General features: G+C 47.3%; 1 protein-coding gene across 1 annotated transcript in view; it reads left to right on the top strand.

Annotated features, from left to right (window-relative positions):
• The first annotated feature begins 4,339 nt into the window (after positions 1-4,339).
• The window catches only part of GOLGA7 (golgin A7), a 28,107-nt gene continuing 4,788 nt past the window's right edge, over positions 4,340-27,658 (top strand). The window contains exons 1-4 of the mRNA XM_088443362.1: positions 4,340-4,474; positions 9,422-9,547; positions 18,385-18,537; positions 27,379-27,480. Of these exons, the coding sequence (XP_088299488.1) occupies positions 9,440-9,547; positions 18,385-18,537; positions 27,379-27,480 (363 nt within the window). The 5' untranslated portion in view covers positions 4,340-4,474; positions 9,422-9,439. The remainder of the gene's footprint in view (positions 4,475-9,421; positions 9,548-18,384; positions 18,538-27,378; positions 27,481-27,658) is intronic.

Here is a 27,658-nt window from a genome sequence, read left to right on the forward strand (position 1 = left end):
CGAGTTTGCACGTTGAGTTCGGATTTTTCCCTCCAAAAAAACGGAACTCAGAAAGAGGCTAAACGTCATCTTACATGGACGAACATCATCATTCCTGGACTTTTGTCCAGGAATGGTGATGTTCGTCCATGTAAGATGACGTTTAGCCTCTTTCTGAGTTCCGTTTTTTTGGAGGGAAAAATCCGAACTCAACGTGTAAACTCGAATCTATCCGAGCCTGCACATCCCTAGTTGAAACATCTTAATGTGTTTCCTTTTTGGGCTGCGACACTCAAGTTACCAATCTTTAGGCATAAGAGGTATTTCTGCAGGGTTTCTAATGTTTGGACCTAATTGGTCAGTTCAGTTATACCCCTTCCATACCGAGCAGAGAACCCGGGTTATTGCCGGGGCAATCTGGCGTGACTGGGTCCTGTCTCTGGGCCTGATTCAGACCCGGTCACAAGCGCTGAGCGCTCGCAACCGCGTCGATGGTGGCCCAGAGCGCATGCGCACGACGGAGCCGGCTCCGTCGTGCGCATGCGCGAGACCCGGATAGTGACGGGCAATCCGTCGCTCCGGGTCTCACACCAAAGGGGGCGTGCTGTCGATGTTGAGTGACAGCACGTCCCCTTTGGTGGGCGGGCTGGGGGGGTGGCTGCCCAGACGGAGGCGTTCCCATGAGAACGCCTACCATCTGGGGGCGGCCCCACTGACATCACAAGTGATGTCAGTGGGAAAACTTTCGGCTCTGTTTGAGCCGAAAGCTCTCTGGGGCTTGCAGCCACGAGACCCTACCACAAGGGTCTCATCGCAAGCCCGATGGTCACGATGGTCTTGACCATCGCGACCATCATCCTGGCCGCTCGCATTAGCTGTGGGTTGGAGGCCGCTCCATAAAAAAAAACGCCCTGATTCAGAGCGAGCGCTCTCTCAGAGCGTCCGGCTCTGAATCAGGGCTTCTGTGTGAAAGGGTCGACTCTGGTCGTGCATCCCGGGTCCGCTACCCGGGTTGCTAGCAGGATTATTCCCATGTTCGACCCGGGTAGCCGGCGGTGTGTATGGTGTGATCCAAGGTCATGCCTAAAAGGCTGCTGATTGGCCGGCTCAAAAGCTCTTGGAGATGATGTCATCTCCAAGCGTCCTATGTAAACAATTACGACACGGGAATAAACGGGCAGTCTGAACAAGGCAAAGTCATCTGAAGCCCTGTCAGTATCCCGGGTTGAACACGGGTCAGAGCCGAGGCTTCAAAGTGAAAGGGGTATTATTTGGCTGTTTTTCTAATTGAATTTAAAACCCTGAGCTTTGTAATAAAGATTCACAAATACACCAGTTGGAAGTTCATAAGAATGTGGACATATCTGTTAAAACAGAGTATATGGCATGATCTGACCACACAATAGGATATACAGTATATGAACTTTAGATAACTTCTGGGCTAATTCAAGAATGAGCAGGATCAGATCTATTCTGGTATAGGTATTACAAACTGGGGAGTAGTAGACAAAGTCTTTAGTGAGGGGTTCGCGTAATCTTCAGGAACCAACCAGAAGATGTCATTTCAGGAATTTATTTAGGGCCTTAGAATGTTTTTAGGGCCTGATTCAGTGTTGCACGCTATAGCACAGGTGCTGCGTCCTTGTACGGAGCGCATGTGCTACAATATGCAAAATCCGTAGAAGGTGTCTTAAGTAATAAGACGCCCACTGGTGGCTTCTCTTATCTAATGCTCAGGATGTACGTGTATTTCACACTGGGCCAGTGAAGCTGCATCCAAGGACACCACTGACCTAAGCATGCCCTGAAAAACGGGGCCGTCACGCCCGTTTTCTGGAACATTACCGCTCCTTCCCCGCCCCCAAAAGAGCTGCAGAACGGGATCTGCATTTGTGCAGATCTCACACCATTGGACATGTATGTAAACACTCAGGTTTGTGTACATCTATGAAACAGGCCCTTAGTTCTGGGATGCTCACAGCACTGGGGTTGACTGATCAACATTTATACATTAAATGTTACCCTAATGTGACAGTAAAGTACAGATGTGTTCTTGCTCATCCAGCCTAAAAACGCCATGTAGCGCCATATGCCTGCCCCCAGCATACATCCCGCATCTCATGTTAGATTGTAACCAAAAGAAGTATAGGGTTAAAGATGGAAAAATTGGATACTGGGGGGCAGGAACCAGCCTGAGGTACTAATAATGGCGGGGGCTGTGCCCTAGAGGTTGTTGGGGACTGCTACTGGGCACATTGTGGGCAGAGAGAATATCCACCACATAAAATACCATCCATTTGGCACATAAGAGCAATATCGCTGGACATGATAGTAATGGTGTAAGCCCCACTGAGGTATGTAGTGCTCTTCATGCTCTCCAATGTGATACAGTAGTAGTGAGTATAATGCATACTTGCCTACCCCCCCGATTTGGCCAGGAGCCTCCCGTGGAAAGGCAGGCAAGAGGCCATCCCCTCCGCCCCCTCTCCACGGTTACAAGAGAAACCACTGAATCGCTTCATTTGGCCCCGTCCCCTGCTTCACAATGTCAGTAATCTCTGCATTTTGTAGCGGGGGTGGGGCCAAAATGATGTGAATGCGTGACCACGTCCCCATCCCACCCATAAATGCCAGGTAAGATGTCTGCCCGTGCCCCCCTATGCCGGCCATGCCCCCCTTTTATTCCAATCTGGCTGCTCCCTTCCGGAAGGGTCATGCTTTGAATGCTTATAAAAACTGTTTCACTTCACACAGTGCAATGATTCATATATCAAATGAAAGTAAATGGAATGCTGAATTCAACACAATAAACAGAGGTCAAATATTTGAATTACAAGGGAAGTTATGCAGTGAAATCAACACTTAGGGTGAAAATCCCTGTGTACTTATGATGTTACTGTCCTATCAGTATTTCGTTGGGTATCCTTTATTTTTCAAGACCGCAGCACAGCGACGTGATCCAGAATTGTGGTGTTAAGCGAAAATGGTCTTTCGCATGCAGCAATTACGAGAGAAGTTGGTGGGAATGTGACAACATCAGGAGTATGAAAGTTTTGTTTACGCTATCAGGAAACACAATCTATACAAAACAAAGAAGGAAAAGGTCGGAAAAAGTGCACAAAAGTTGTTGATGATGAGAATAAAACAAATTTGTGTCAGGGACAGATGGATGTCATCTGCGGCCATTAGCAGTGACCTGAGTGCAACTGGTGTTTTTGTCAGTGCAAGAACGGAACGGAGAAGACTAACGGAGGCTGGCCTAAAGGTAGGATTCCCCGAATAAAGCCATTGCTGAATAAAAAGCAGCGGCAGAAACGAATGCATTGCATGGAGAGAAGGTCAGTGGAAACGAATGCATTGCATGGAGAGAAGGTCAGTGGATATGGAGTGACGAAACTAAGATATCGATATTTGGTAGTGATTGGAGAAAATGTGTGAGACGTCACATCGGGGAAGAGGTACATCCAGATTTTATTCAAGCGACAACAAAGAATCCTATAAGCGTTATGATCTGGGCATGTATGACAGCAGATGCTGTAGGCCGCCTTTATGTCATAGATGGCACACTGAACAGCAGAAAGTACATTGACACCATCCTACAACCAAAACTTCTACCTTCTATCAGGGATCTTTTTACAGATAATGTCCCATTTTTTTTTCCAGCAGGATTCAGCTACCTGCCACACATGCAAAAAGGGGTTCACGGAGAATGACATACAGGTGCTGGTATGGCCAGGAAACGGCCCAGACCTGAACCCCATAGAACATTTGTGGTTCCGTTTGAAAAAACTGGTACATCTGAGGCGTCCATCCAATAAAAGACAATTAATTGAGGCTATGATTGTCTCATGGCACCACATAATAAAGAAGGAAGAGCTCCAAACACTGGTTGGCTCAATGACACCTCGCTGTGCTGCTGTCTTGAAAAATAAAGGATACCCAACGAAATACTGATAGGACAGTAACATCATAAGTACACAGGGATTTTCACCCTAAGTGTTGTTTTCAAATATTTGATCTCTGTTTATTGCGTTGAATTCAGCATTAAATTTCCTTTCATTTGATATATGAATCATTGCACTGCGTGAAGTGTAACAGTTTCTATAAGCATTCGAAGTTGAAGAACATTCAAATTTCAATAAGTGTCCACAATTTTGGCCACCAGTGTATATAACAAGAAGCTACAAGATAGGACAGGTTACATGGCAGAATTGTCAAAAGAGACTTTAAGGAATGTAATTGCTGTACACCACACAACCCACACCACAGCAGCTGCCCCTGTTAGTAAGAAATCGGATATAACCTAAGTAACAACTTCTACATACTGTGACTGACAGGCCGCGCTGCGCATGCGTCAGGGATGATGATGATGATGACGACGACTTCTCCAGCGATCACGTGAGTCTCCTGATCACGTGTTCCTCGTAGTCGCGCTGAACGCTTTACGGCTGCCGCAAAGCACCGTTGGTGGGGCCTCGGCAGACGGAAGCAGCGGGTGAGTCCGGGTTGTGGGGGTGGGGATCACTCCCCGATAGTCCTGTGCCGGTGTCCGTGTACTTCTCACCATCCATCAGCGTTACCCGACACGGAGCCTCCACCCCCCCTGTTATAGCGACTGTGTCCCGCTCTGTAGCATCTAACACGGCTCACCCACACTAATAATACTATTAACACCATACATACAGTGTGTGTGTGTATATGTGTCTATATATATATATATATATATATACACACACACACACACAGTCTGTTTGGTAGCCACAAAACCCGGCTTGGGTGGCAGGGTGTGCTGAGACTTGTAATTCCACAATTTTCCTAAGAGCTGAGCATCTATTCTAAATTCCCAGATAATGCAGATAAGGGGAAGCTCCCTCCATTAGTCAGGGAATGTGCTGAGCAGAGGATAAATATCTGGCTCTGCGGTCACCGCTTTCCTTGGTGACCTAAATCAGTGCCCCAGTTACGCTGCCAGCGGAGCCCAGGAACCGCGTGTTGGGACATGTATGCCGGGGGCTCTCTGTTTTAGTTCCTGTAGCTCCCACACGTCTTTCATTCGCCACTTTAAAATAGCTGTGGATGGTGGTGTGAGTGTTACGCTGGGTACACACTGGAGCGATGTTGGGCCGATGTGCTGTTTGGTAACGACATATCGCCTACATCGCTCAGTGTGTACACATGTTTGTGCGTTCCTGCGGTCGCAAGCGACGGTCGCCAGGTTTGATGTGCTGCCCATCAAACCTAGCGATATCGCAAGTGGCCAGTACATTTCTAATGGATGACGTAATGGTGATTGTTGCGTCGATCATTAAAGTCGTCCAATGTGGATGCACAATCACTATTGACGGGCATTCATTTCGGTGTCAGAACGAATGCCCGTCGCTCCAGCGTGTACCCAGCATGACATCGCATACTCACTTGCCGATGCCAGGTACAATGTGGGGAGGGACGTATCATTGTTAGCTACATCCTACGTTGGCCCTGTAGCAGGGCTGACTGGTGATGTCGCTAGCGACCCGCGGGAGTGCACATATCATGGGTACACACTAGACAATGTACCTGATATGTCGCTCTGATTCGCGGGATCGGACAGCATATAGTCTAGTGTGTACCCAGCGTTGGTGATCTCTCACTAGTCAGTGCTGTCACCCCTATCTGCACCACCACTTGCTGCTGTGGCTGGCAAATGAAACACATCACCCAGAGGAAACCATTTGCATGGGGCACTGGGTATGGTGATGCTTTATGGTTATCTCCCTGCCTGGGAATGCTGGTGCTGCTCTGGTAACATTTCAGTTTATCTTCAGTGCTGTGGAATATTGGAGCTTTCAAAATAATACATGTGTAAAATAACTTGGCTATCCTGTTTGTAGTGATCATTGTGGGTCCTATTGTAATGAAAAATCTAGAATACCACCCAGCTGATCTTCCCTTTGGGCCATACTCCTGGTCCATCTTTGCTTTAGATTTGCCCATGTTTGGGTCTGGTAGGTGCTGTTTTTAAGGATCACCTACTCAGAATATCTGGCTTGGTGTAGGCTCATATGTTCTCATCTTTGGATGTATGTGGAATGTGTGTAATCCTATATGCCTTAGTGCATGACAATTTGCTCAGTATATGGCTAGTCCATGCAGCCCCACAATGCTGTTTGCAGATCCACTCACAATGATCTAGGAACAGTAGCCTGGAGATCAAAGCAGGCATGGTGCTCCAGCTGTGAGTACCACATTAATGGTAATAGTTATAGAGGAGAAACCCCTACTTTATAATTAAGTTTTTTACATTTCCTTTACAGATATATTACTAAAAAATGTATTAGACCAAGGGGGGTATCCAATTAGCTGCGGTAAATTATAGCTCCTAATTACCTCACTTGGGGCTATACAAGTAGCCCCGAAGTCAGCCTGACTATGGCACTTATCGGGGTTTTTTTATTCGGGACCTGATGTGTCCCGAAAGAGAATCCACGATAATTACAGTGTTTTCACCTGAAAAAAGGCTAAAACACATTGGTCCGCAAGCTTATTGCTGCACCTATGTGTTTTAGGGAGAACTATCCTATTATTTCAACTGAAATAATAGGATAGGGTGAAAAGAAAACGTTGGCGAAAAATCCCCGTTTTCCGCCAATCGCGGGATCAATTAGTACCCGAACAAAGTTCGGGGCTAATTGGATACCACTCTGTATTGAATAACCCTAAAAAAAAAAAAAATACTAAGACTGTAGGTTTTCAAACTGGTTCTCAGGACCCCAAACAGTTCATGTTTTTCAGGTCTCCTCACAGAAGTACAAGTTAAATAATTAGCTCCACCTGTGGTTCTTTTACAATGGGCTCGATTCAATTCAACGCAAACTGAATTGCCCTGGGAAGGAGCTCCTGGAGTTATTCAATTCAGTGCGCTGTTTTGTTGGGGAATGCCGGTTCTCGCGTCCCCCGCGCCTTAAACATGGTGTTTAGTTGTGAGAACCGGCATTCTCTGACTAAACTGCCCGGCACAATGCGGCAGTGTAGTTTTTGTCTGATTTCTGCTCGCACCCCAGGATGGATGCGAGAAGAAATCCTTAGTCGGGCTTAACAGCGCTGAATTGAATAGGCCTGGGGGAGCTCCTTCCAGGCACTATTCAATTTGCGTTGGATTGAATCGAGCCCATTGTGTCAGTAAGTAATGAATACACCTGTGCACCTGTTAGGTGACTCGGAAAACGTGAACTGTTTGGGGCCCTGAAGACCGAGTTTGAGCACCACTGTACTAAGCTTTTACCACAGCTCATTATGTTCATAACTTTGAGGTGTGCATTATACTGACAATGCCATTTTTTTTTTTAGTCACTAATTATCTTAATAACTTTGGGTACTTTCAGAAGATTAATAAATCTGTTTTAAAAATTCTGTTTCCATAATATGGATGATGTCAACAATAGCTGGGTAATAATTATAAAGTACATACATATTTTGAGGTACTTTAAACGCTTAGATTGGCACCAGCGATGTGTTCATGCAATCAATGGAGTGTACATTCCCCTTATCTGTATGCAATGCTTTGTGCATTAATTCCCCCACAGTGTACTCTGCCTTGGTGAAATCATGAGATATCTCTGTACATTTTATACAAGTTACAAGTGTTGTCTGTAGATGAGATTGTACTCCCTCCCAGTAGGCTTTGTAAAGCTGAATATACACTAAACGACGTGTGTACCCAGCGATGCGACCAGCGCCACCCCTGCCGACGTATGGGACGGCTGGTACACGCTAGACTATCTGGTGCCCGACAGCCCGGACCCTGCCGTAGCATGAGGTCATCAGCCTCATCGTCAGATTGGCCTTCGTGTAGGGACGACTGACTACGCGGCTGTCGACCGCACGACATAGGGCCTGATTTAGAGTTGGAAATAGAGTGAGATATCTCTCTCAACTGTGTACCTGGACAAACCATGTTGCAATGCAAGGGGTGTAAATACATACATTTTTTTACATGTGAAGTAAATACTGGCTGCTTTTGCAAGTAGCCCACAAATACTGCACAGCTTTATTATTACTCTACAACTTAGATGTCAGTTTGGAAACACTCCTCCCAAATCTAAATCTCTCTGCACATTTTAAATCTGCCCCACCTGCAGTGCAGCATGGCTTCACCAAGATGATCAGTTGAGAGAGAGATTTCACTCTATTCCCAAGTCTGAATCAGGCCCATAGTGTGTACACACTAGACAATATTGAACGATTTGTCGTTCTGATGGGTCGGAATCGGGTAAATCGTTCAAAAAATCGTCTAGAGCGTACGGACCTTAAGAAATTTACAGCAGCACAATGGCATGGTAGTTAGCATTACTGCCTCACAGCACTGAGGTCTTATGTTCAGTTCCGAAATTAAGGCCCCATATGTGCGGAGTTTGTATATTTTCATGTTTGCTTTGGATGTTCCGGTTTCTTCCCCGAAGCCAAAAACATACTTGTCGATTATTGGATTTTGACCCCCCCAAAAAAAGAACCCTAGTGTGTGTACATGTAGTAGGGAATCTAGATCGTAAGCTCTACTGGGATAAGGACTTATGTGAATGACTGAAATATTCTCTGTAAAACCTTGCGTCATATGTGCGCTATATAAATGACTGTTAATAAAAAGTTGATTGCCATAAAATTGTATTGAATTTGACCTGTTGAAGGCTAATAACACATCTAATAAAATAATCTCTTTGCCTGTATAGCAATGGTCGTCTTCATATGCCTGTGAATTGCACACCCACAAAATAGGACCCTGGTTGCAGAGCAGGGCTCAGCACATATCATCTTCGGCACCATTACATAGCTTCAACTCACTGTCATAAATCATGTCATAATCCCAGCGTCTGTAGTTATCATTCTGGGGCTGTGAATCATAATACCGTCAGCAAGTTGAATTGGTGGATTGTAGTCGTAGATTAGCTCTTACTGCTGCAGTCTGATCTACAAGTCTGGTGTTTCTTCTGGAGGCAACATTTTGGCAGAGGATCCCAACAGCCCATGGGAAGAGATCACAAGGGATAGACCCCAAAAATGTAATTAAGAAAGATTGGGAGAAATTTTAACTTTTTAATGGAGATTGTGCCCACTGCTCCACTCTACTGCACCTCACCTGGAAATCTGATTTTATCATGGCTCGATTATAGAGAAAAGGAGTATCGTTGTAGGGACCCCCAGAATTCTGATAAGAGGTGGGAAGTGAACTTTTACAAACTTTTTTTAAAATCTGGAACTCCTGACGTGTATCATTAAATACTGTGTTCCTGAACACGTGATATAAACTGATGTGAGACACTCTCGTTTCTGATCCCCTGCCACTGTTTCACCAAGGCTGGATTGGGACTCCCATGTTCAGTTTGGGGTCTGTGCCCATCAATGTTGCATGTTGGCGTACGATGACAAATACAGGCTTAACAGATTTATTTTGTGTTTCTGCCCCCAGATTGTGCCTCTCGTGGCCATGAGACCGCAGGCGGCTGTGGCTGGTAAAGTCTTCATCCAGAGAGACTACACCAATGGCACCTTGTGTCAGTTCCAGACAAAGTTCCCCTCTGAGCTGGAGACCCGGGTAGGTGTGAGAACACCGTAGCTATGTAAACTACCTGGCTGGATGTCATCCAGCTTATATACTATAGGAAAACCTGTATATCGGGATGGCTGGTGTCTGTATCACAGTTATGTTTATTCTATATTTGTATTAAACAGCGCTGTGCAATGTTATTGGTTCACTTTCTTTATGCCTTTTTAAATGGCACATAGAGCAACGTTTAAGTGCGTTTGGTGAAATTACATGTGGTTTGCAATATCGGGGGAGAATTAATAATGAGCATAACATATGTAGAAATACCACCGTGTACTATATAAATGTTACACAAACTCAGACAGCCACCTCTAGATCTCTCTGCACAGGTTCTACGCTGGTTGCTAAGCAGGCAGCAATTTTCTCTAAATTCCCTGCTGAAAAAATACCCTTGGTAACATTAGCAATAAATTCCCCTACAGCCCATGTCTGCGTTTTAGGTCACTGATGTGTCTGCACGGTTATTGCAAAATTGACTGGAGAAATTGTTACAACGTGCTGTAGGGGACCGTGTTTGTTTTCTCTTCTTTCAACTTCGCTATTTGAAACAAAAAAAGTGTGCTATCCCTTTCTGTGTATAAGCATAAGGGGATCATAAGACCGTGAGCGTAAAGACAAGTAAAAGTTTTGCATTTAATAAGAGTTCTGTAACTGTGGCTACAAAAATCTCACTACCTACTGCAGTTTCTCTATTGCAAGACTGGAAAGTTTTGGCAAATTAGTTACCCGTCTGCACAACCACTTATACACCTGCCACTGTTTACATCAGGGGGCTTCAACCTTGGCCCTCCAGCTGCTGTGGAACTACACATCCCAGCATGCACTGACACCTTTTTGATATAACCGCATGCTAAAACTATGGCAGTGCATGCTGGCATGTGTAGTTCCACAGCAGCTGGAGGGCCAAGTTTGAAGACCCCTGGTTTACATACTCCACCAATCCTAAGCAAGACCACTTTATGGGTTTTATAAGTAGTTGGCAGTCAATACACTTCACCAGCCATGGTGTCATTCTGATCATGTGTGCCCATCATTGGCGTGTAGTATCTGTCATCCAACATATATGCAGTAAAATAAATAATTTACAAAAAATGCTTAACTATAATCAGACCCGAATTTAATAGGTCTGGTATAACGTAAAAAACATAGGGGTAGGACAAATCCCATGATCCAAGTAGCCAATACACTACTGTCTCTTTCTTTGTAGATTTAGTCATTAATGCTCTTTCACCTCTACAACAAGCTACTGTTTTAGGAGGGAAGGGCTGATAATTACTGATGACAGACTTGCTTTGCAGGAATGTACAGTGTGGATTGGTTGATTCATGAACAGGGATGAGGCCAGTGATGTCAATGTGGTTGAAATGACTATTCACAGCTTTTTAACCAGCATAAAGTTCCAATAGGAGACTTTCCTAAGGATGTGACGGGATCTTCAGCAGTTTTTAGTGGGGTGGGAAAGTGATACTTAGGGGTCGATTCAATTGATTTTTTTTTGTTTTGAAGGGCTCTAATAAACGGCGCCCAATGTTGCAATTCTATTGTTTTCGGGCGCCAATTAGTTAAATAGTGCTTGTCGGGCGTAATTAGAATGAGTTTAGTTTCGGAAAACTGCTAAACCCTTCTAAACTCCTGGTTAGGGCACCCAAACACCAGTTTGGGAGCCCAAAACCACGACTTATCGAACATTTCTACTTGCCAGAAGGGGCGAACAGATGCTCTGGCAGCTTTTATATATATATATATATATATATATATATATATATATATATATATATATATATATATATATATATATATATATTTTTTTTTTATGTTAAACAGAGCAACAATTTAATTGCTCTGTCGGGCACCCAGCACTGACAGCCGCCTGCGGCACCAATTGAATTGCCCCCTTCATTTTTAATAGCTGGTCTGTGTAACTCCAAATATTGTGTTATATCATGGGCTGTTTCTGAACATTTACATTGTGAGCATTTTGTGAATCAAAGATTTGTTTGTTAAAATTGTCTGATTTCTAAATCATTGTTGGCAGTGTGCACTTCTTTCTGATGTATTTAGCCTGAGTGGGTGATGGATACGTGTATGTACAGTTTCCTTGGTCTTTGCCCATTTCTCTGCAGTGTCAAATGATATTTTAAAGTAAATACTGAATTGGATCCAACACTGAGGAGGAGTTTTTTTTTTTTTTGTACACAATAGGATTTGTAGGGTTTATGTTTTCCCCTGTAACATAGCAGGGCTGCTTATTTAGTTTAGGAGGTTTTGAAACGTTGAGCTGTGTTTTATCATCTCTGTGCCTCCGCAGAAGGATTACGCTGACATGCAATCCGCACAGAGCGCCTATTCATCGGCCAGGGGATTGTTCTGTAGTAATCAGTAGCATGTGAGCAGGGTTGGGGAAGGTGGAGCTGGAACAATGGAGTCTATAAAAGTAATGCTGTGTTCTTATGGAGTATGACACCGGTTCAAATGAAGCATGTTTTAGGTTTCCATCTACAATAACAAATGTGAATAGTGCTGATGTAAAATAAATGGACTATTTGGCCCTTTTCCAACTCGTCTTTCCCATATAATTCAGTTTTGTATCCAAAATGTGTAACTCCCGATACTTAATTCATACGGAAATAGAATAAAAAGAGTTTAGTAGAGATGTCGTGACAATCGTGAAGACTTCATAGGCTTAGGGCATATGTAAGGCAGCTACTTGCATACCTGCCGCACGATGGATCCAATGCTGAGTGGGCACATTTTTCTATGAGTAAAGAAATAAAAAATATTGTGGGTGAATAAGTCTGGACTCGCGGGTGGCAATTCAATTGTTTTCGCCTGCAGGTGTGAGTAATGGGCTCCCGATGGAGCAATTTAATTGTTGTTCCGTTTGGCCGCGAATGCCACGGCTGGACCTATTGCTGCTCGCACCTTCCAGAGGAGGCCAGCAGAAATGTGCAAAGAGTTCTGGTTTTGGCGCTCGAACCAGGACTTTAGATGGGTTTAGCTGTTTTACGTTGCTAAACCCAGTCTATTTGGGTGCAACATACGTGAAAAGGCATGGGCGCCCAAAAACAATTAAATGTCGCCCCCTGATTGGGCACAATAAAACATTTGCCTCCACAAAGCCTAAAAATGAGATTGACTTGCTAGGCCTAAAGATAGTTTTCTATTATTATTATTATCCTTTATATGGTGCCACAAGTGTTCCGCAGGGCCTCACAAAGTACAGAAACAAATAATTTGACAAGCGTCTGACAGATTAGAGAAACAATCCATTTTTTTTTTTTTATATACATATTCCTCCCTTCTGAGAGCTGAAACGATCAGAAGCAGAGAACATCCGACCAATCGCATGCACACTACATTTGGCGCAAAGTATCAGCTCCTCAGGACCAATGAGCGTTGTGCAGCACTCCTGATATTGGGAGCAGTGCCGATGAGTTTTAGAGTTACGGTTGGTCCTGGGTGATGTGTACATACTGTGCAATACTCGGACCAGGCAGCTGAGAATTGGCTGATCGGCCTGATTATTACAAGGTGTGTACCTAGCTTTAAATTAAGCCAGATGAAGACTCCGGGGAAATTAATGCCTTTTTAAATGATTGGCACTTTAAAGCAGCAGGCAAACTTGCCGGGATCTGGCCTGTTGACAGCAAGTCCTAGGCTATTCCATATCCCCCTCTGATCGTTCTACCTTATCAAGATGTAGGACTGTTATCTGGCAGGGATGCAGTAAAGGCCCTTTCAGCTGCTTGCATCCTATGGGGGGGATTCAATCAGCCACTGTAATTTACCGCAGCTAATTGATCCCCTGGGGGCTATTCAATTAACCCCGAAGGTAGCAGTTGTCAGAGATTTTTCCCCGATGAGCAACCCCGCTTTGCGGCGCAAAAACACATAGGTCTTTGACCTTATCACGGATCCTATGTACATTCACCTGAAAACGGATAATTTTTCGGGTGAATAAAACTGAATCTAATTGAATTGCCTGAAGGCCAAAAAAAAAAAATGTGGTAAGGTTTTTTTTATTTTTTTTTATTCGCCCAAAAAATGATTGGGGCTAATTGAATTTTCCCATATGTTTGAGAGGTCAGGTGATAGTGGGAATTGCTGAAGTCTGTGCGAGATGTGGAAGACCCAGAACACCAATGCTCACTGTCTGTGCGAGATGTGGAAGACCCAGAACACCAATGCTCACTGTATGTGTGAGATGTGGAAGACCCAGAACACCAATGCTCACTGTATGTGCGAGATGTGGAAGACCCAGAACACCAATGCTCACTGTATGTGTGAGATGTGGAAGACCCAGAACACCAATGCTCACTGTATGTGTGAGATGTGGAAGACCCAGAACCCCAATGCTCACTGTATGTGTGAGATGTGGAAGACCCAGAACCCCAATGCTCACTATGTGTGAGATGTGGAAGACCCAGAACCCCAATGCTCACTGTATGTGAGATGTGGAAGACCCAGAACGCCAATGCTCACTGTATGTGCGAGATGTGGAAGACCCAGAACACCAATGCTCACTGTATGTGAGAGATGTGGAAGACCCAGAACACCAATGCTCACTGTATGTGTGAGATGTGGAAGACCCAGAACACCAATGCTCACTGTATGTGTGAGATGTGGAAGACCCAGAACACCAATGCTCACTGTATGTGCGAGATGTGGAAGACCCAGAACACCAATGCTCACTGTATGTGTTGCAATGTGAATGCACAGTTCACGTTACCTGAGATAAGGCAGTGATCATAGGGGTACTTCTTGTCATCTGCACACAATTCTTCCCAAAAGTAATATGATTTAGATAACTTTGCAAGGAGTCCTTTGGGTGATAACGGAGAATAATAGCTTGTACTCTGCTTTGCCACCTGTAAATAAAATGTCAGACATCTCACGTTTTGTCTTGGAATCGGGGTCTGGATACTTTTGTTTTTCATATAGATTTTTATATTTATTAGTAATAGATTTATTTTGTTCGGTTTCTTAATGTTCAGCGCAGTTCTAGTCTAGAAGGGACCTGCACGCTTCCTATTTCTTTATTTGTTTCAGGGTTATTTCTTATATCTCCGTATCCGTATATGCCATTAGCTGTGGTCTAAAACTGATGCAGGAAATGTGAGCGCCGGCATGTTCCTACATACAATGGGGACAGTGACCGACACAGACTAATGCAGACTGTATCGGGTCTCCCACCATTCATTTGCTGTGTTGTTCCTCCACATTCCAGACCCCTCTCTCTTTGCTGCCTTAGGGCGTCTCCATATCACATGCATAAAGCTAATATTTTTCTGTACAGGCCTGATTTGATTTTGTTGGCTCTGGTTTGAGCTGAAAATGAAATGGCCCAGCCCCTGTCTTCCCTGGGTCAGGTCTCCAGTCCAGATCTCTTTGGTATATGTCCTACCACACAGAGAGCCGTGTCCTGTGCCTGTGTGGGAGTGTTTATGTAGCAATGTATATGAATGCACACAGCGATGAAAGGTTATCTGCACAGATAGGTGGGTGTGGGGGGCTCATCTTCAAGGGAAGTAATGCTGAAATGTAATTTTGGCTCAGCGATAATGATTAATCCTACTAACGGGAAGAACAGTACAAATCATTTGCAGATGAACGGTAAAATGTTATTAGCTGACTATTATAGCTTATTCCGTGTAACTTATCAGTACATAGACAGTTTTACTTCTGCATGGTGCACACAGCGAGTCCGCTCCTCACACCTCTGTCTTTGCTTTTTCAGAAAAATAAATAAATGGTGACAGACGGGGCCATATTCAATTAGCCGCTCTATTTGTAGCAGGGGAAAGCTCCTGGTTTCACGCCCGTCACTGCCTCACAGCACCTGCATGTGAGTTGCATGGGGTCCTGGAACGGCCCCCTGCAGCCACTAGCTCTACTGCACTGCCACCAGGATCATCCAAGGGATGCTACTGACAGGTGCCCTGCAGCCTGTGGAGGACACTCTGGGCAATGCTCTACTTACTTGTGCAGGTGGCTCTGCCCTTCTCGGCATGACGTCATGACTTCGCTGGTTTAGGGCGTGGGGGCGACATATAGCCCTGTTATGGCACTGGCAGGATCTAATTGAATAGGCCTGGCTTGACTATTAGCCACAGAGTAAACCCACATCTGATTGAATATGCCCCATGGTGTTTACCGTTCAATTAATTTAGGTATTTTTATATCAGTAGGCTAAAAACTTCTACGTATATCTATAGGTATCCCTTGAGAGATACAGGAACTTTAATTGGCACCTAAAATGCTTTGTGATTACTGCAATAAAGTGTGCTGATCGCAGGATAGTCGGTCCTGATCCTTCCCTGTGTGTGTGTGTGTGTGTGTGTGTGTGTGTGTGTGTGTGTGTGTGTGTGTGTGTGTGTGTGTGTATGGGTGTACTGCAAATGGTCCTTTTTGTTTTTGCACCAAGGAGTCATTTAGCCTATTCTAATTGCTGCATAGTAGGTGTATCCCCTATGTTTAAACCATATTTAGTCATGAATAGGAATGGACATTGTAAGCCGTGTGTTCCCGGTTCAATGGAAATGGTTTTCCCATTTGATGCCAAGCTTCTTTATATATTTATTTATTAACAGTTTCTTATATAGCGCAGAATATTCCGTTGCGCTTTACAATTTGAAACAACATTAATAGAACAAGACTGGGTTGTAAGAGACTGACATAAAGGTAAGAGGGCCCGGCTCGCAAGCTTGCAATCTATAGGGAAATAGGTGTTGATACACAAGGATGGGTGCTACATATTGCAAATTGGTCCAGCCAGACTGCAGAGGTTCTTGGTGAGCTGTATAATCCAGTCACACTGGAAATTTGGCCTATATGAATGAAAGACTATGTGTAAGGTTGTGTGAACTGTGAGAGGTGATGTAATTGGATATGGAAGCTATGAAGGTTATGTGGGAGATTTTGGAATCGGATAAGCTTGTCTGATGAGGTGAGTGTTCAGGGAACTAAGTCTTATTGTGCGTGGTAAGGCATTCCATAACGTGAGTGCAGCCCGAAAAAAGTCCTGCAACGTGAATGGGAGCAAGTAATGCGTGGGAATGAGAGAGGCAGATCTTGTGCTTAGTGGAGAGGTCGGTTTGGGAGATCTTTTGAGATAAGTGAAGAGATGTATGTTGGTGTGGTTTGGTTAATAGCTTTATGTGTGAGTGTAAGTATTTTATATTGAATACGGTAGAAGACCGGTAGCCAATGGAGGGAATGACAGTGGATCAGCAGACAATGAACGTTTGGCGAGAAAGATCAGCCTCACAGCTGCGTCCATAATGGATTGTAGCGGCAAGAGTCTGTTTTTGGGAAGACCAGTAAGGAGACTATTGCCATAGTCTATGCGGGAAATAATGAGTGCATGGATTAGAGTTTTTGCAGTGTCTTGTGTAAGATATGGTTGAATTTTGGCTATGTTTTTTTAGATGTATGTAACAGGATTTTGAGCCCGATTGAATGTGGGGAACAAAGGACAGTTCAGTCAAGGATGACACCAAGGCAACAAGCTTGTTGAGTGGGCTTGATTGTCGAGTTGTCAACAGTGATAGAGATATCAGGTTGGTAACTACTATTGGCCGGTGGAAATATAATTAATTCTGTTTTGGATATATTAAGTTTGAGGTGGTGAGATGCCATCTAAGATAAATGGCAGAGAGACATGCAATGGTTGACAACCATCGCAAGCCTTCTTCTTGAAGTAGTGTCTCCCGCTAAACCATCAATGGGTACCTTGCGATTGCTACATGCCATTGCAAGGAAAGTTCCGTTGGCATCATTGACGGCACAATTTGATGGCCATTTTACCAATGACCTGCTCATGAGGTTCTGGGGCTGATCGAGTCAGGTGCATCTTTCTTCACCGACGCAAATAGCGAGTTTTACCATACAGCGCATGTGCAGAAGCGAATTTACACAGTTGCGTATTTCTGGCTGATACTCAGGTGGACAGACCTTTGCCGGATCTGGCTTTGCATGAAATGGACTTTTTGTGGTGGGAAGTGGGTGGCAACAATGCATTCACAAAGCACTGTTCCATTGTCTGTCATGTAAGCATGCACCTACAATTCTGTGGTGTTCTGAGCTGTGCAAGAAGGGAAGCCTGTTTCAGACTGATCACTTGCTCCTAACATGGGGCTAGTGCTGTGGACAGACAGTGGGTGGACCGGCTTTCCACTTGAAGCCACACAGATAGTCACATTTGCATAAGGTAGTAAAGGTGGGTACACACCTGACAGATATATCTGCAGATGATGGTTGTTCATACACACTGAGCAGCCATCATCGCTGCGGGTCCTGGAGACCAGGGGGCGTGTCCCAGTGGGCGGGGGCGTATCCCGCCCCCCTCCTCTCGGCTGCCGCTGTGTGAGTACGGACGGTCTGCAGACCGCCCATACATACCTGCCGATGGACAGATATGTCTGCAGACATATCTGTCTCTCTGCTGTGCAGCACAGCCAATGCGATGTGTCGATGAACGTCGACGTTCAACGACATATCGCAGGTACACACTGCCTGACGGGCAGCAGATACATTGGCCGATCACTTGATCGGGTAGAGGCACTAAGTTTAAGGTTGGATTTTTATACTAGACATTCCAAGCAGTGTCCTCCTAAAGCACAGCAGTGAACCCCTGATGGATCATCTTTTCCTTTGAAATTGTCAGCATGTCTACCTTTTCCGTGGACTGTGTTAGGGCGATACCTGTCCTGCGGACTATAGTGTCTTGACAATAATTGCTTACTCGCTTAACCTTTAAGAAAAATGTATGCTTTTGTAAATGAGTATTTAATCTGATAATTATCCTCCTGTATTTCCTTCTATAGGTGGACAGACAGCAGTTTGAGGAGACTGTGCGGACACTGAACAATCTGTATGCCGAGGCAGAGAAGCTAGGGGGCCAGTCCTACCTGGAGGGCTGCCTGGCCTGCCTCACCGCCTACACCATATTCCTGTGCATGGAGACACACTATGAGAAGGTGGGTGTGCCTGCTGTAATTTATCATGTCCTGCCGCAAAGCCAGCACGGATTATGTAGTGTAACTAGTCCAATCTTCGCTAAAGGAAGAGCTTTCAAGCCGCCTTTCTGACTTCTCTTAAACTCATCCAGATTAGTTTATTCTTCTGAAGAATTAAAGCTTGGTGCGGATATAAAATGAGCCATTTTTATTCCCGGACAGCTGTGTTTAAATGAGGTTTTTTGGAGAATGAATCGAGACCTTTCAGCAGCTCCTAGATGAAATAGCTTGCCACGTACAGACAAATCCCAGATTTATTTATTCAGCCAGGGCTGCCCAGACTCTGGTAAACCCACTCCCTGCCACTAAGTATAGCGAGACCGTGCTCCCATCTATACCCACTTCACTGGCTGACACCAAAGTGGTTAATAGGCTGCAGTCTATGTTCTCAACCCCCCCTTCAACCTAACCGTAAATATTGGGTCTTTGGACAGCTCTTCCTAAGTGGTATGAGGAAGCAGTTGATTTGGATGAATTCCCCTCTGTGAGAGGTATATAGTGCAAGCATACAGATATGTTCTTAGGAAGAGGGTTTATGTATTTATCCTTCTCCCTGTTCCTGTGGATTAACCCACGTGCTGCCATTCTGTCCAGTTGTGCTTACATGGCACTTCTGGCAAAACTACAGGACCACAGAGCTGAAAAACCAAGTTGTGACATTATGATAGGTATAAAAGTTACCCCGTCATACATCAAGTTACAATTAAGCCTGTTAGCCGAGAGCAAGTTATTGTCTTCGCTAATACTTGATCGGTGGCTTCCTTCTGGGTACAGTTGTCCTTATTAACAATCCCTCTCATCTCTTACTAAACAGGCGCTTTATGTGGTGGTTTCATTGTAGTGACGACGTCCCTTGGTACAGGATTTGTAAGAGTGCCCTAGTTGCCCACACAGAGGAGCCACTTTGTGAACCTGCCAGTGCAGTCTTTGAATTTATCAGGACAATGAGGCAATCTGTGTATTATTATACATGTCTGTGAAGCTCTCCAATAACTGCCGGTGCGGATTTAGGGCCTGATTCAGAGCCGTACGCTCCAGAGCGCTCGCTCTGAATCAGGGCCGTCCCGCTGTATTTTTAGAGCGGCCTCCTGGCCGCTCGCGTAGCTGTGGGTGACCACCCACAGCTATAGCGAGCGGCCAGGGCGATGGTCAAGACCATCACGACCATCACGACCATCGGTCTTGCGACGGGACCCTTGTGGTAGGGTCTCGTTGCCGCAATCCCTAGAGTGCTTTCGGCTCTATCAGAGCCGAAAGCACTCCCACTGACATCACTTGTGATGTCAGTGGAGCTGGCCCCAGACGGTAGGCGTTCCCATGGGAACGCCTCCGTCTGGCCAACCATGCCCCCGGCACGCCCACCAAAGGGGGAGTGCTGTCACTCAACATCGACAGCACGCCCCCTTTGGTACGAGAACCGGAGCGACGGCTTGCCCGTCGCTATCTGGGTCTCGCGCAATGGGCCATCATCAACCCGCTTGCGAGCGCTCAGCGATCGTGAGCGCCTCTGAATCAGGCCCTTAGTGTGCAGCAATCTGTATTTCTACTTCAGGGTCCATAGGGTATCCACAGGATACCTTGGGGGTATAGGTGTGACGTCAGTCGCTGGGCACCATAGAGTTAAGCTTTTCAGCCTCCCAGGATGCACTAGGGTCCCCCTCCTATACCCCGCCCCCGAGCCAAGGCACCTCAGTTTAGTTTGGTGCCCGGCCGGCGTCGGGTGCACCTGTCGGAGTGGGGGGCTAGAAGAGCCCCTGAAGCTTTCTTCAGTGCAGCTGTGGCTGCACATCTGGATGTACAGCATGGACAGTCAGTCCTGACGTCCATGCTGTCTTCCCTACACCCCCGCCGGTACCAGAACGCCGGTACCGATCTGGGGATGCTGGTGAGCATCTGGGGTCACAGCTAGCGGTGACCCCAGATGTTCCGGACCATGGCCGGATCCAAGGGGGACAAAGGTAAGCAGCGGGGTCCCGCGGTGGGTCCCCGCTGGTCACATGGTCCTAAGTCCCCAGGCAGGGGGCTCCCTGGGGACTGGCTGCAGCGTGGAGCCAGGCGACCAACCTGCGCTTTCCACTACCCCCTGGGACAGCGGACCGCAGCAGAGCGGTAGCGCTGCGGCGTCCCAGGGGTTAAATGCATGCCAGGGGAGCGCGCCTTCCCTGTCTCACAGCCTGCGCCTCCCCCGCTGCACACAGCCCTCTCTGCATGCTGCCGACTGGTCCTGTGGCAGCGCTCCTCCCCCAGGCCAGCCTCCTCTCTGCTCCTCGGCGGCCATCTTCTCCAGAACGCATGGTGAACGCTGCTGGAAGCGCTGGACGGAAGCATCGTGGTCTGGGTCCCCCCGCATACCTCTCCTCCGCTGTGGCTCAGGTCTGTGTATGCAGCGCTGTGTCCTACCAGGCCCTGTGTCTGTGTAGTTGAGTGATCAGCGCTGTTAGTGCAGGAATTGTTATTTCTCTGCATTGTATGTGACTGTGCTAGCGCTGCCTGTAACTTTTCTTCTCTAAACTGTCAGCTTTATTACTGTCCCTGTTCTTCTGCTAAAGCCCTTGCGGTGCGGTGCTGCAGGGTGGTCTCTCGCCTATTTAATACTTAATTGGTGAGAGAGGTCACATACGTGGTGCCATCATGTCTGAAAGTGATTTTCCCCTCCGGCTACAGTGTGCCACGTGCAAAGTACCGTTAGCGGAGGGGGAGGGTAGCGCGGAGGGCCTTTGCCGGCAGTGTTTGTCCATGGCGCGGCCTATTACGGTTACAGTACCGGTACAGGAGCCGCCCTGGGCTTGTTTCGCTCAGGCGTTAACAGCTTTAGTGGGCCAGTTAGCTCCGCAGCCCGCGTTTACTCCGATGGGTTTGTCCCAGCAGTCTGTGGTGTCGTCACCCATGCAGGGGTTCCCACGACAATTGGTGGTACCCCACAGTCTCCCTATTTCCCCGTTCCCGGGTTCTCAGGAGCCAGCGTGGGTTAACTCCCTGACGAGTTCTGTACAGCACTTGTCGGATGTGTTGCAAGGGGAGTCTGTGATGCGGCCTCATAAAAGGCCGGTGGCGTCTCTGTCCGCTCCTTATGAGGATGACGAAGGGACGTCTGATGATGGGGAGATTCTGGATCCTTACGATCAGGAACCTCTCCATACTAAGGACGCTGATGCTAAGTCCAAAGTATATATTCCTGGACTTATTCGGGCGGTCCGCACAGCCTTGGTGATTGAGGACGAAGTTCCCCCAGCGGCTAAATCTAAGTATGCCTTTTTCAAAGATGTGAAGGGCGATGCCACAGTCTTTCCTCTTTCGGGTCAGTTGGTGGACCATTTAGAGGAGGCGTGGAAACAACCTGGCAAAAGATACCAGCCGCAGAGACGCCTGGCGGTGGCTTATCCGTTCGCGGATAATTATTTTGCTAAGTGGGAATCCCCTCCACAGGTGGATTCTTACGTGACCCGTCTTGTCCGTAGTGCCACATTGCCGATGCCATCCATGTCCTCCCTTAAGGATGCTACGGACCGCAAGGTAGAAATCTGCCTGAAGTCCGCTTATTCCCTTGCAGGGGGGGCAGCACGGCCGGCTATGGCCATTTGCTGGGTTGCCAGAGCGATGGAGCGCTGGGCAGATTCATTAGAGGCTTCTTTTGAATCCGACTGTCCGGCCGAACAGGCGGAGTTGATTGGCAATCTCCGTGATTCGGCCACCTACATCAACGAGGCGGCTCTAGACATTAGTACTCTGGTGTCTAGAATTTCTTCAACAGCGGTAGCTGCTCGTCGCACCTTGTGGCTGCGATCCTGGAAGGCGGACGCAGATTCCAAGAAAGGTCTGGAAGCGTTGCCGTTTACCGGAGAAGTTCTCTTCGGTCCGGATCTGGATAAGATTGTGGCCACGCTGGCGGCAGCCAAATCTGCTTATCTCCCGTCGGCCGCTGCTCCTTCTGGTTCGGGACCATCGTCCTTTCGGTCATCTAGGGCCCAGGGCAGGCCCAAACCACAGTCGTTTCCTCGACAGGCTGGCCCTAAGAAATCGGTCAAACCCCGGAAGCAGGCATGGAGTACCAGACGTCCGGCCCCAAGCCAGATGACAAGCCTGCGGCCTGACGGTCCGGGCCTCCCTTTGGGGGATCCTAGGGTGGGAGGCCGCCTGCTACAGTTCGCCCAGTGTTGGTCGACCACTACGACAGACACTTGGGTTCTGGAGGTGGTTTCCCACGGATACGCCCTCTCCTTCCGGCACAGACCCCCGGCTCGCTTCTTCACCACGGGTCTCCCATCAGACCGGAACAAGGCTACGGAGCTGCGGAAGGTATTGCACACTATGCTCCAGGCTGGAGTTATAGTGGCTGTTCCATTCTCCCAGAGGGGCCAGGGTTTCTATTCAAATCTATTTTTGGTACAGAAACCCAATGGGTCATATCGTCCGATTCTCAACCTCAAAGCACTCAACAAGTCTTTGCGGGTCCCGAAGTTTCGGATGGAGACCCTACGGTCCATCATTCTGGCGCTGGAACCTGGGGACTACTTGGTGTCATTGGACATACAGGACGCTTACCTGCATGTCCCTATTCTTTTGCGCCATCAACAGTTCCTCAGGTTTGCAATCCGCAGCGACCACTTCCAGTTTCGGGCGTTACCTTTTGGCCTGGCAACAGCACCACGTGTTTTCACCAAGGTGATGGCGGTCATGACAGCTTCTCTGCGGCTGCAGGGAGTCCGCATGTTGCCGTATTTGGACGACCTGTTATTGGTGGCAGGATCTCCAGAGCTCCTGTTACGCCACTTGGACCTGACCATTGCACTGCTGCAACGGCACGGCTGGCTAATCAACTGGCAGAAGTCCACTCTAATCCCGTCTCGGAGGATTCTGCATCTTGGAGCCTTATTGGACTCGGGACAGCAAAGGATCTTCGTGACGGAGGACAAGATCTCTGCTTTACAGTCAAGGGTGCGCAGTTGCCTGCACAGCCGCCGGGTGTCCTTACACTCGGCGATGAGGTTACTGGGCTCCATGGTGTCGGTGTTCGACATGGTGGAATACGCCCAGTTTCACTCCAGACCTCTGCAGCACCTGATCCTGTCCAAGTGGAACGGGCTGCCTCAGTCTCTGAAGTCCCAGACGATTGTGCTCACCCAGGAGGTTCGCCTGTCCCTTGCGTGGTGGTTACAGACGACCCACCTCAACAAGGGACGTCCGTTCTGGGTTCCAAATTGGGTCCTGTTGACAACGGACGCCAGTCTTCGGGGCTGGGGAGCAGTTTCGGGTCCACACTTGTTCCAGGGCAGGTGGACGCCGACAGAAGCGGAGCTTCCAATAAATATCTTGGAACTCCGTGCGGTCTTCAATGCTCTCCAGCAGGCACAGCGGTTTCTCCAGGGTCGCCCGGTGCAGGTCCAGTCGGACAACGCTACCACCGTGGCCTACATAAACAGGCAAGGAGGAACTCGCAGTCGGGCGGCTCTCGTAGAGGTCTCTCGGATCCTGGTTTGGGCGGAGCGCAATCTTCCGGCCATATCAGCGGTCTTCATCCCGGGAGTGCTAAATTGGGAGGCGGACTTTCTAAGTCGCCAGGACGTTCATCCGGGGGAATGGTCCCTGCACCCGGACGTTTTTCAACTACTGGTGGACAGGTGGGGTCTTCCAGCAATCGACCTCATGGCGTCCCGGCACAACAACAAGTTGCCGGTGTACGGGTCTCGCACAAGAGACGAAGGGGCGTCTCTGGTGGATGCTCTGTCCGTCCGGTGGACATTCCGGTTCGCATACCTGTTCCCTCCGGTCTCCCTTCTTCCACGGGTAATCCGGAAATTCAAACAGGAAGGAGGGACGCTCCTGTTGATAGCTCCCGCGTGGCCCAGACGGCACTGGTTCTCAGACCTTCAGGGTCTGTCCGTGGACAGTCCTCTGCGGTTGCCGCTACGACCGGACCTTCTGTCTCAGGGTCCTTGCCTTCACCCGGACCTGACTCGGCTGTCTTTGACGGCGTGGCTGTTGAGACGGCCATGCTGAGGTCCCGGGGGTTTTCCAGCTCTGTGGTGCGTACCATGTTACGAGCTCGGAAACCGTCTTCCGCGAGGATATACCATCGCGTGTGGCATACGTTCTTCCAGTGGTGTCGACCGAGAGGTTATGCACCGCGGGAGTTTCGTCTGTCTCGGATTCTCGCCTTCCTGCAAGCGGGACTAGATCATGGGCTTCGCCTTGCTTCTTTGAAGGTACAGGTTTCGGCCCTATCTGTCTGGTTTCACCGTAGGATTGCTACAATCCCGGATGTGCGCACCTTTATGCAGGGTGTTCTCCGCATTCAGCCACCCTTTGTTCCACCTGTGGCGCCTTGGGATTTGGCTGTGGTCCTGAGGGCTCTCCAAGGACCGCCGTTTGAACCACTGGGCTCAGTGGATCTTAAATGGCTAACAGCTAAGACTGTTTTCCTTCTGGCCATTGCTTCGGCCAGACGTGTTTCTGAGTTAGGGGCTCTTTCTTGTAGACCCCCTTTCTTGGTTTTTTATGGGAACAGGGCAGTGCTCCGCACTCGGCCCGAGTTTCTTCCCAAAGTTGTTTCCCAGTTTCATGTTAACGAGGAAATAGTTGTTCCGGCCTTTAACTCACCGGGTCTTTCCGTGGGTGAGGCCTCTTTGGATGTTGTGCGGGCCTTAAGGACTTAGGTCTTCGTTTAGGAAGTCGGACGCTTTGTTTGTCCTCTATGGCTTCCGTAAAAAGGGTTGGCCTGCTTCAAAGCAAACTTTGGCAGCCTGGATCCGTATGGCTATTTCTGAAACTTATCTTCATGAAGGCCTACCGGTCCCTCCTTCTCTGAAGGCTCATTCCACTAGGTCTGTGGGTCCTTCGTGGGCAGCTCGACGTGGTGCCTCGGCAGTTCAGATATGCAAGGCTGCTACGTGGTCCTCTGTCCATACCTTCGTGAGGTATTACAGGTTTGACACCTTTGCCTCTCAGGATGCTTCCTTCGGGCGGCGGATTCTCCTTTCAGCACAGGAGCGTCCCCACCCTTAAAGGATACTGCTTTGGGACATCCCCAAGGTATCCTGTGGATACCCTATGGACCCTGAAGTAGAAAATATGAGATATGGTAAGAACTTACCCTTGTTATCTCTATTTCTACGAAGTCCATAGGGTTCCACAGGACTCCCGCCCTGTCGCACCTGTGCTGCAGATGGGCTTTGCTCTGGTCACCGGTTTTCCGTCTCCCTCTGGTGAGAATGTGATTCTTGTATGTGTCCAGATCTTTTTTCTCTCTCTTCCTTCTCCTCCTCCGGCCTATGGCTTGATAACTAACTGAGGTGCCTTGGCTCGGGGGCGGGGTATAGGAGGGGGACCCTAGTGCATCCTGGGAGGCTGAAAAGCTTAACTCTATGGTGCCCAGCGACTGACGTCACACCTATACCCCCAAGGTATCCTGTGGAACCCTATGGACTTCGTAGAAATAGAGATAACAAGGGTAAGTTCTTACCATATCTCATATTTTATATGTAGGATGCAACAGTTAGAGTTCAATAAAAACTTAGTTATTTCCCTTTTTTTTTAAGAAAGGCATGGTACAATTAAAACAATGCATCGGTTACAAAAAGTTCAGAGTATTCACATAAACTAAGGAAAGAAAACTGAGAACAGTAGGAACAATTACAACCCTAGGTTAGGGTGAATACGCACATAACAGGGTACATAGGCCACAGATAGGTTACCCCACTAGGCAGCTGTTCAAGTATCATGTTAGGGGGAGCCAGTGGAGCTCGATGGGGCAATAGAGGTAAAGTAATAATCATGCTACAGTCTCCATTTAACTAATGGTGAGGATGTCGATATGGAGTATTTAAAGCGAAATGTCTCCATCGAGTAGCTCTGTTGATTACTGGTAATGACTTAAGTTTTGAGAGAGGGGGGGGGGGTCAGGTCTCTTCCAATACTGAGCTATTGCAGCCCTCGCAGCTATAAGGATACAACCAATCAAGTATATGTTGTAGGATTGAACTATGGGGGGAAGTGATGTAAAGGTGCTATTTCAGGAGAATGAGAGAGAGATATACAGATGTAACTTTAGAAATTAAGGTTGGATGACTGGACAGGACCAAAAGATGTGGATGAAACCGCCCACCTCCCCACTGTTCTTCCAACAGTACCTGGAAGAATCTGGCCAGATTTTATGTAGCTTGTCTTGGGTATAATACAGCCTTAACTCTATACAACACCTCTGGGTGATTAATACATTTATATATACGAAATACATTGGTAAATAGAGGGGTCCAATCTTCCTCCATCAATCCAATCCTAAGGTCAGCTTCCCATTGGGTTTGAATAGGTAAAGTTATTTCCTTTTTAATCTTTTTTTCTAACCAGTCATGTTTCCTCATCTTCTCTCATTTTAGAGCGAAATGTATCAAGCCATAGAGAGAGAGTGCAAAAACAACCATTCAGCTTCTGTCATTTATCTAGAGCACAGGTTCTCAAACTCAGTCCGCAGGACCCCAAACAGTGCATGTTTTCCAGATCTCCTCACAGAATCACAAGTGAAATAATTAGCTCCACCTGTGGAACTTTTAAAATGTGTCAGTGAGTAAATAATACACCTGTGGACCTGTCAGGAGACCTATAAAAAGTGAACTATGTGGGGGTTCTGAGGACAGAGTTTGAGAACCACTGATCTAGAGAAGTATTTGAACTGAAAATTAAAAGCTGATTGGCTGCTTTGGGCAACTGCACCACTATATCTTTCTCCAAAGCTTGATACATCTCCCCTCTACTCTCTAATGCCAGTGGCATTTTTGGTAATTCCCTACCTCCCCTTTTTCTTCGCAGGTTCTGAAGAAAATTGCTAAGTATATTCAGGAGCAGAATGAGAAGATTTATGCTCCCCAAGGTCTGCTGCTGACTGACCCCATAGAAAGGGGTCTCCGAGTGGTATCCTTTGCTGCATTTTGGTACCTATAGCTTCTACTAAGCCAGTTACGTGAGCTGAAGAGACCGTTATGCTAAATCAATGGTTGATCACTGTTGCCATGTAAGCAGGCCTGTCACCAGGTTCTATAACATCATTTATTTGACCATCATCTTCCAGGCAGCCGCGGGTTCTGCTGTC

Source organism: Taudactylus pleione, unplaced genomic scaffold, assembly GCF_031769625.1.
Source record: "Taudactylus pleione unplaced genomic scaffold, aTauple2 ptg000329l, whole genome shotgun sequence".
NCBI lineage: Eukaryota > Metazoa > Chordata > Amphibia > Anura > Myobatrachidae > Taudactylus > Taudactylus pleione.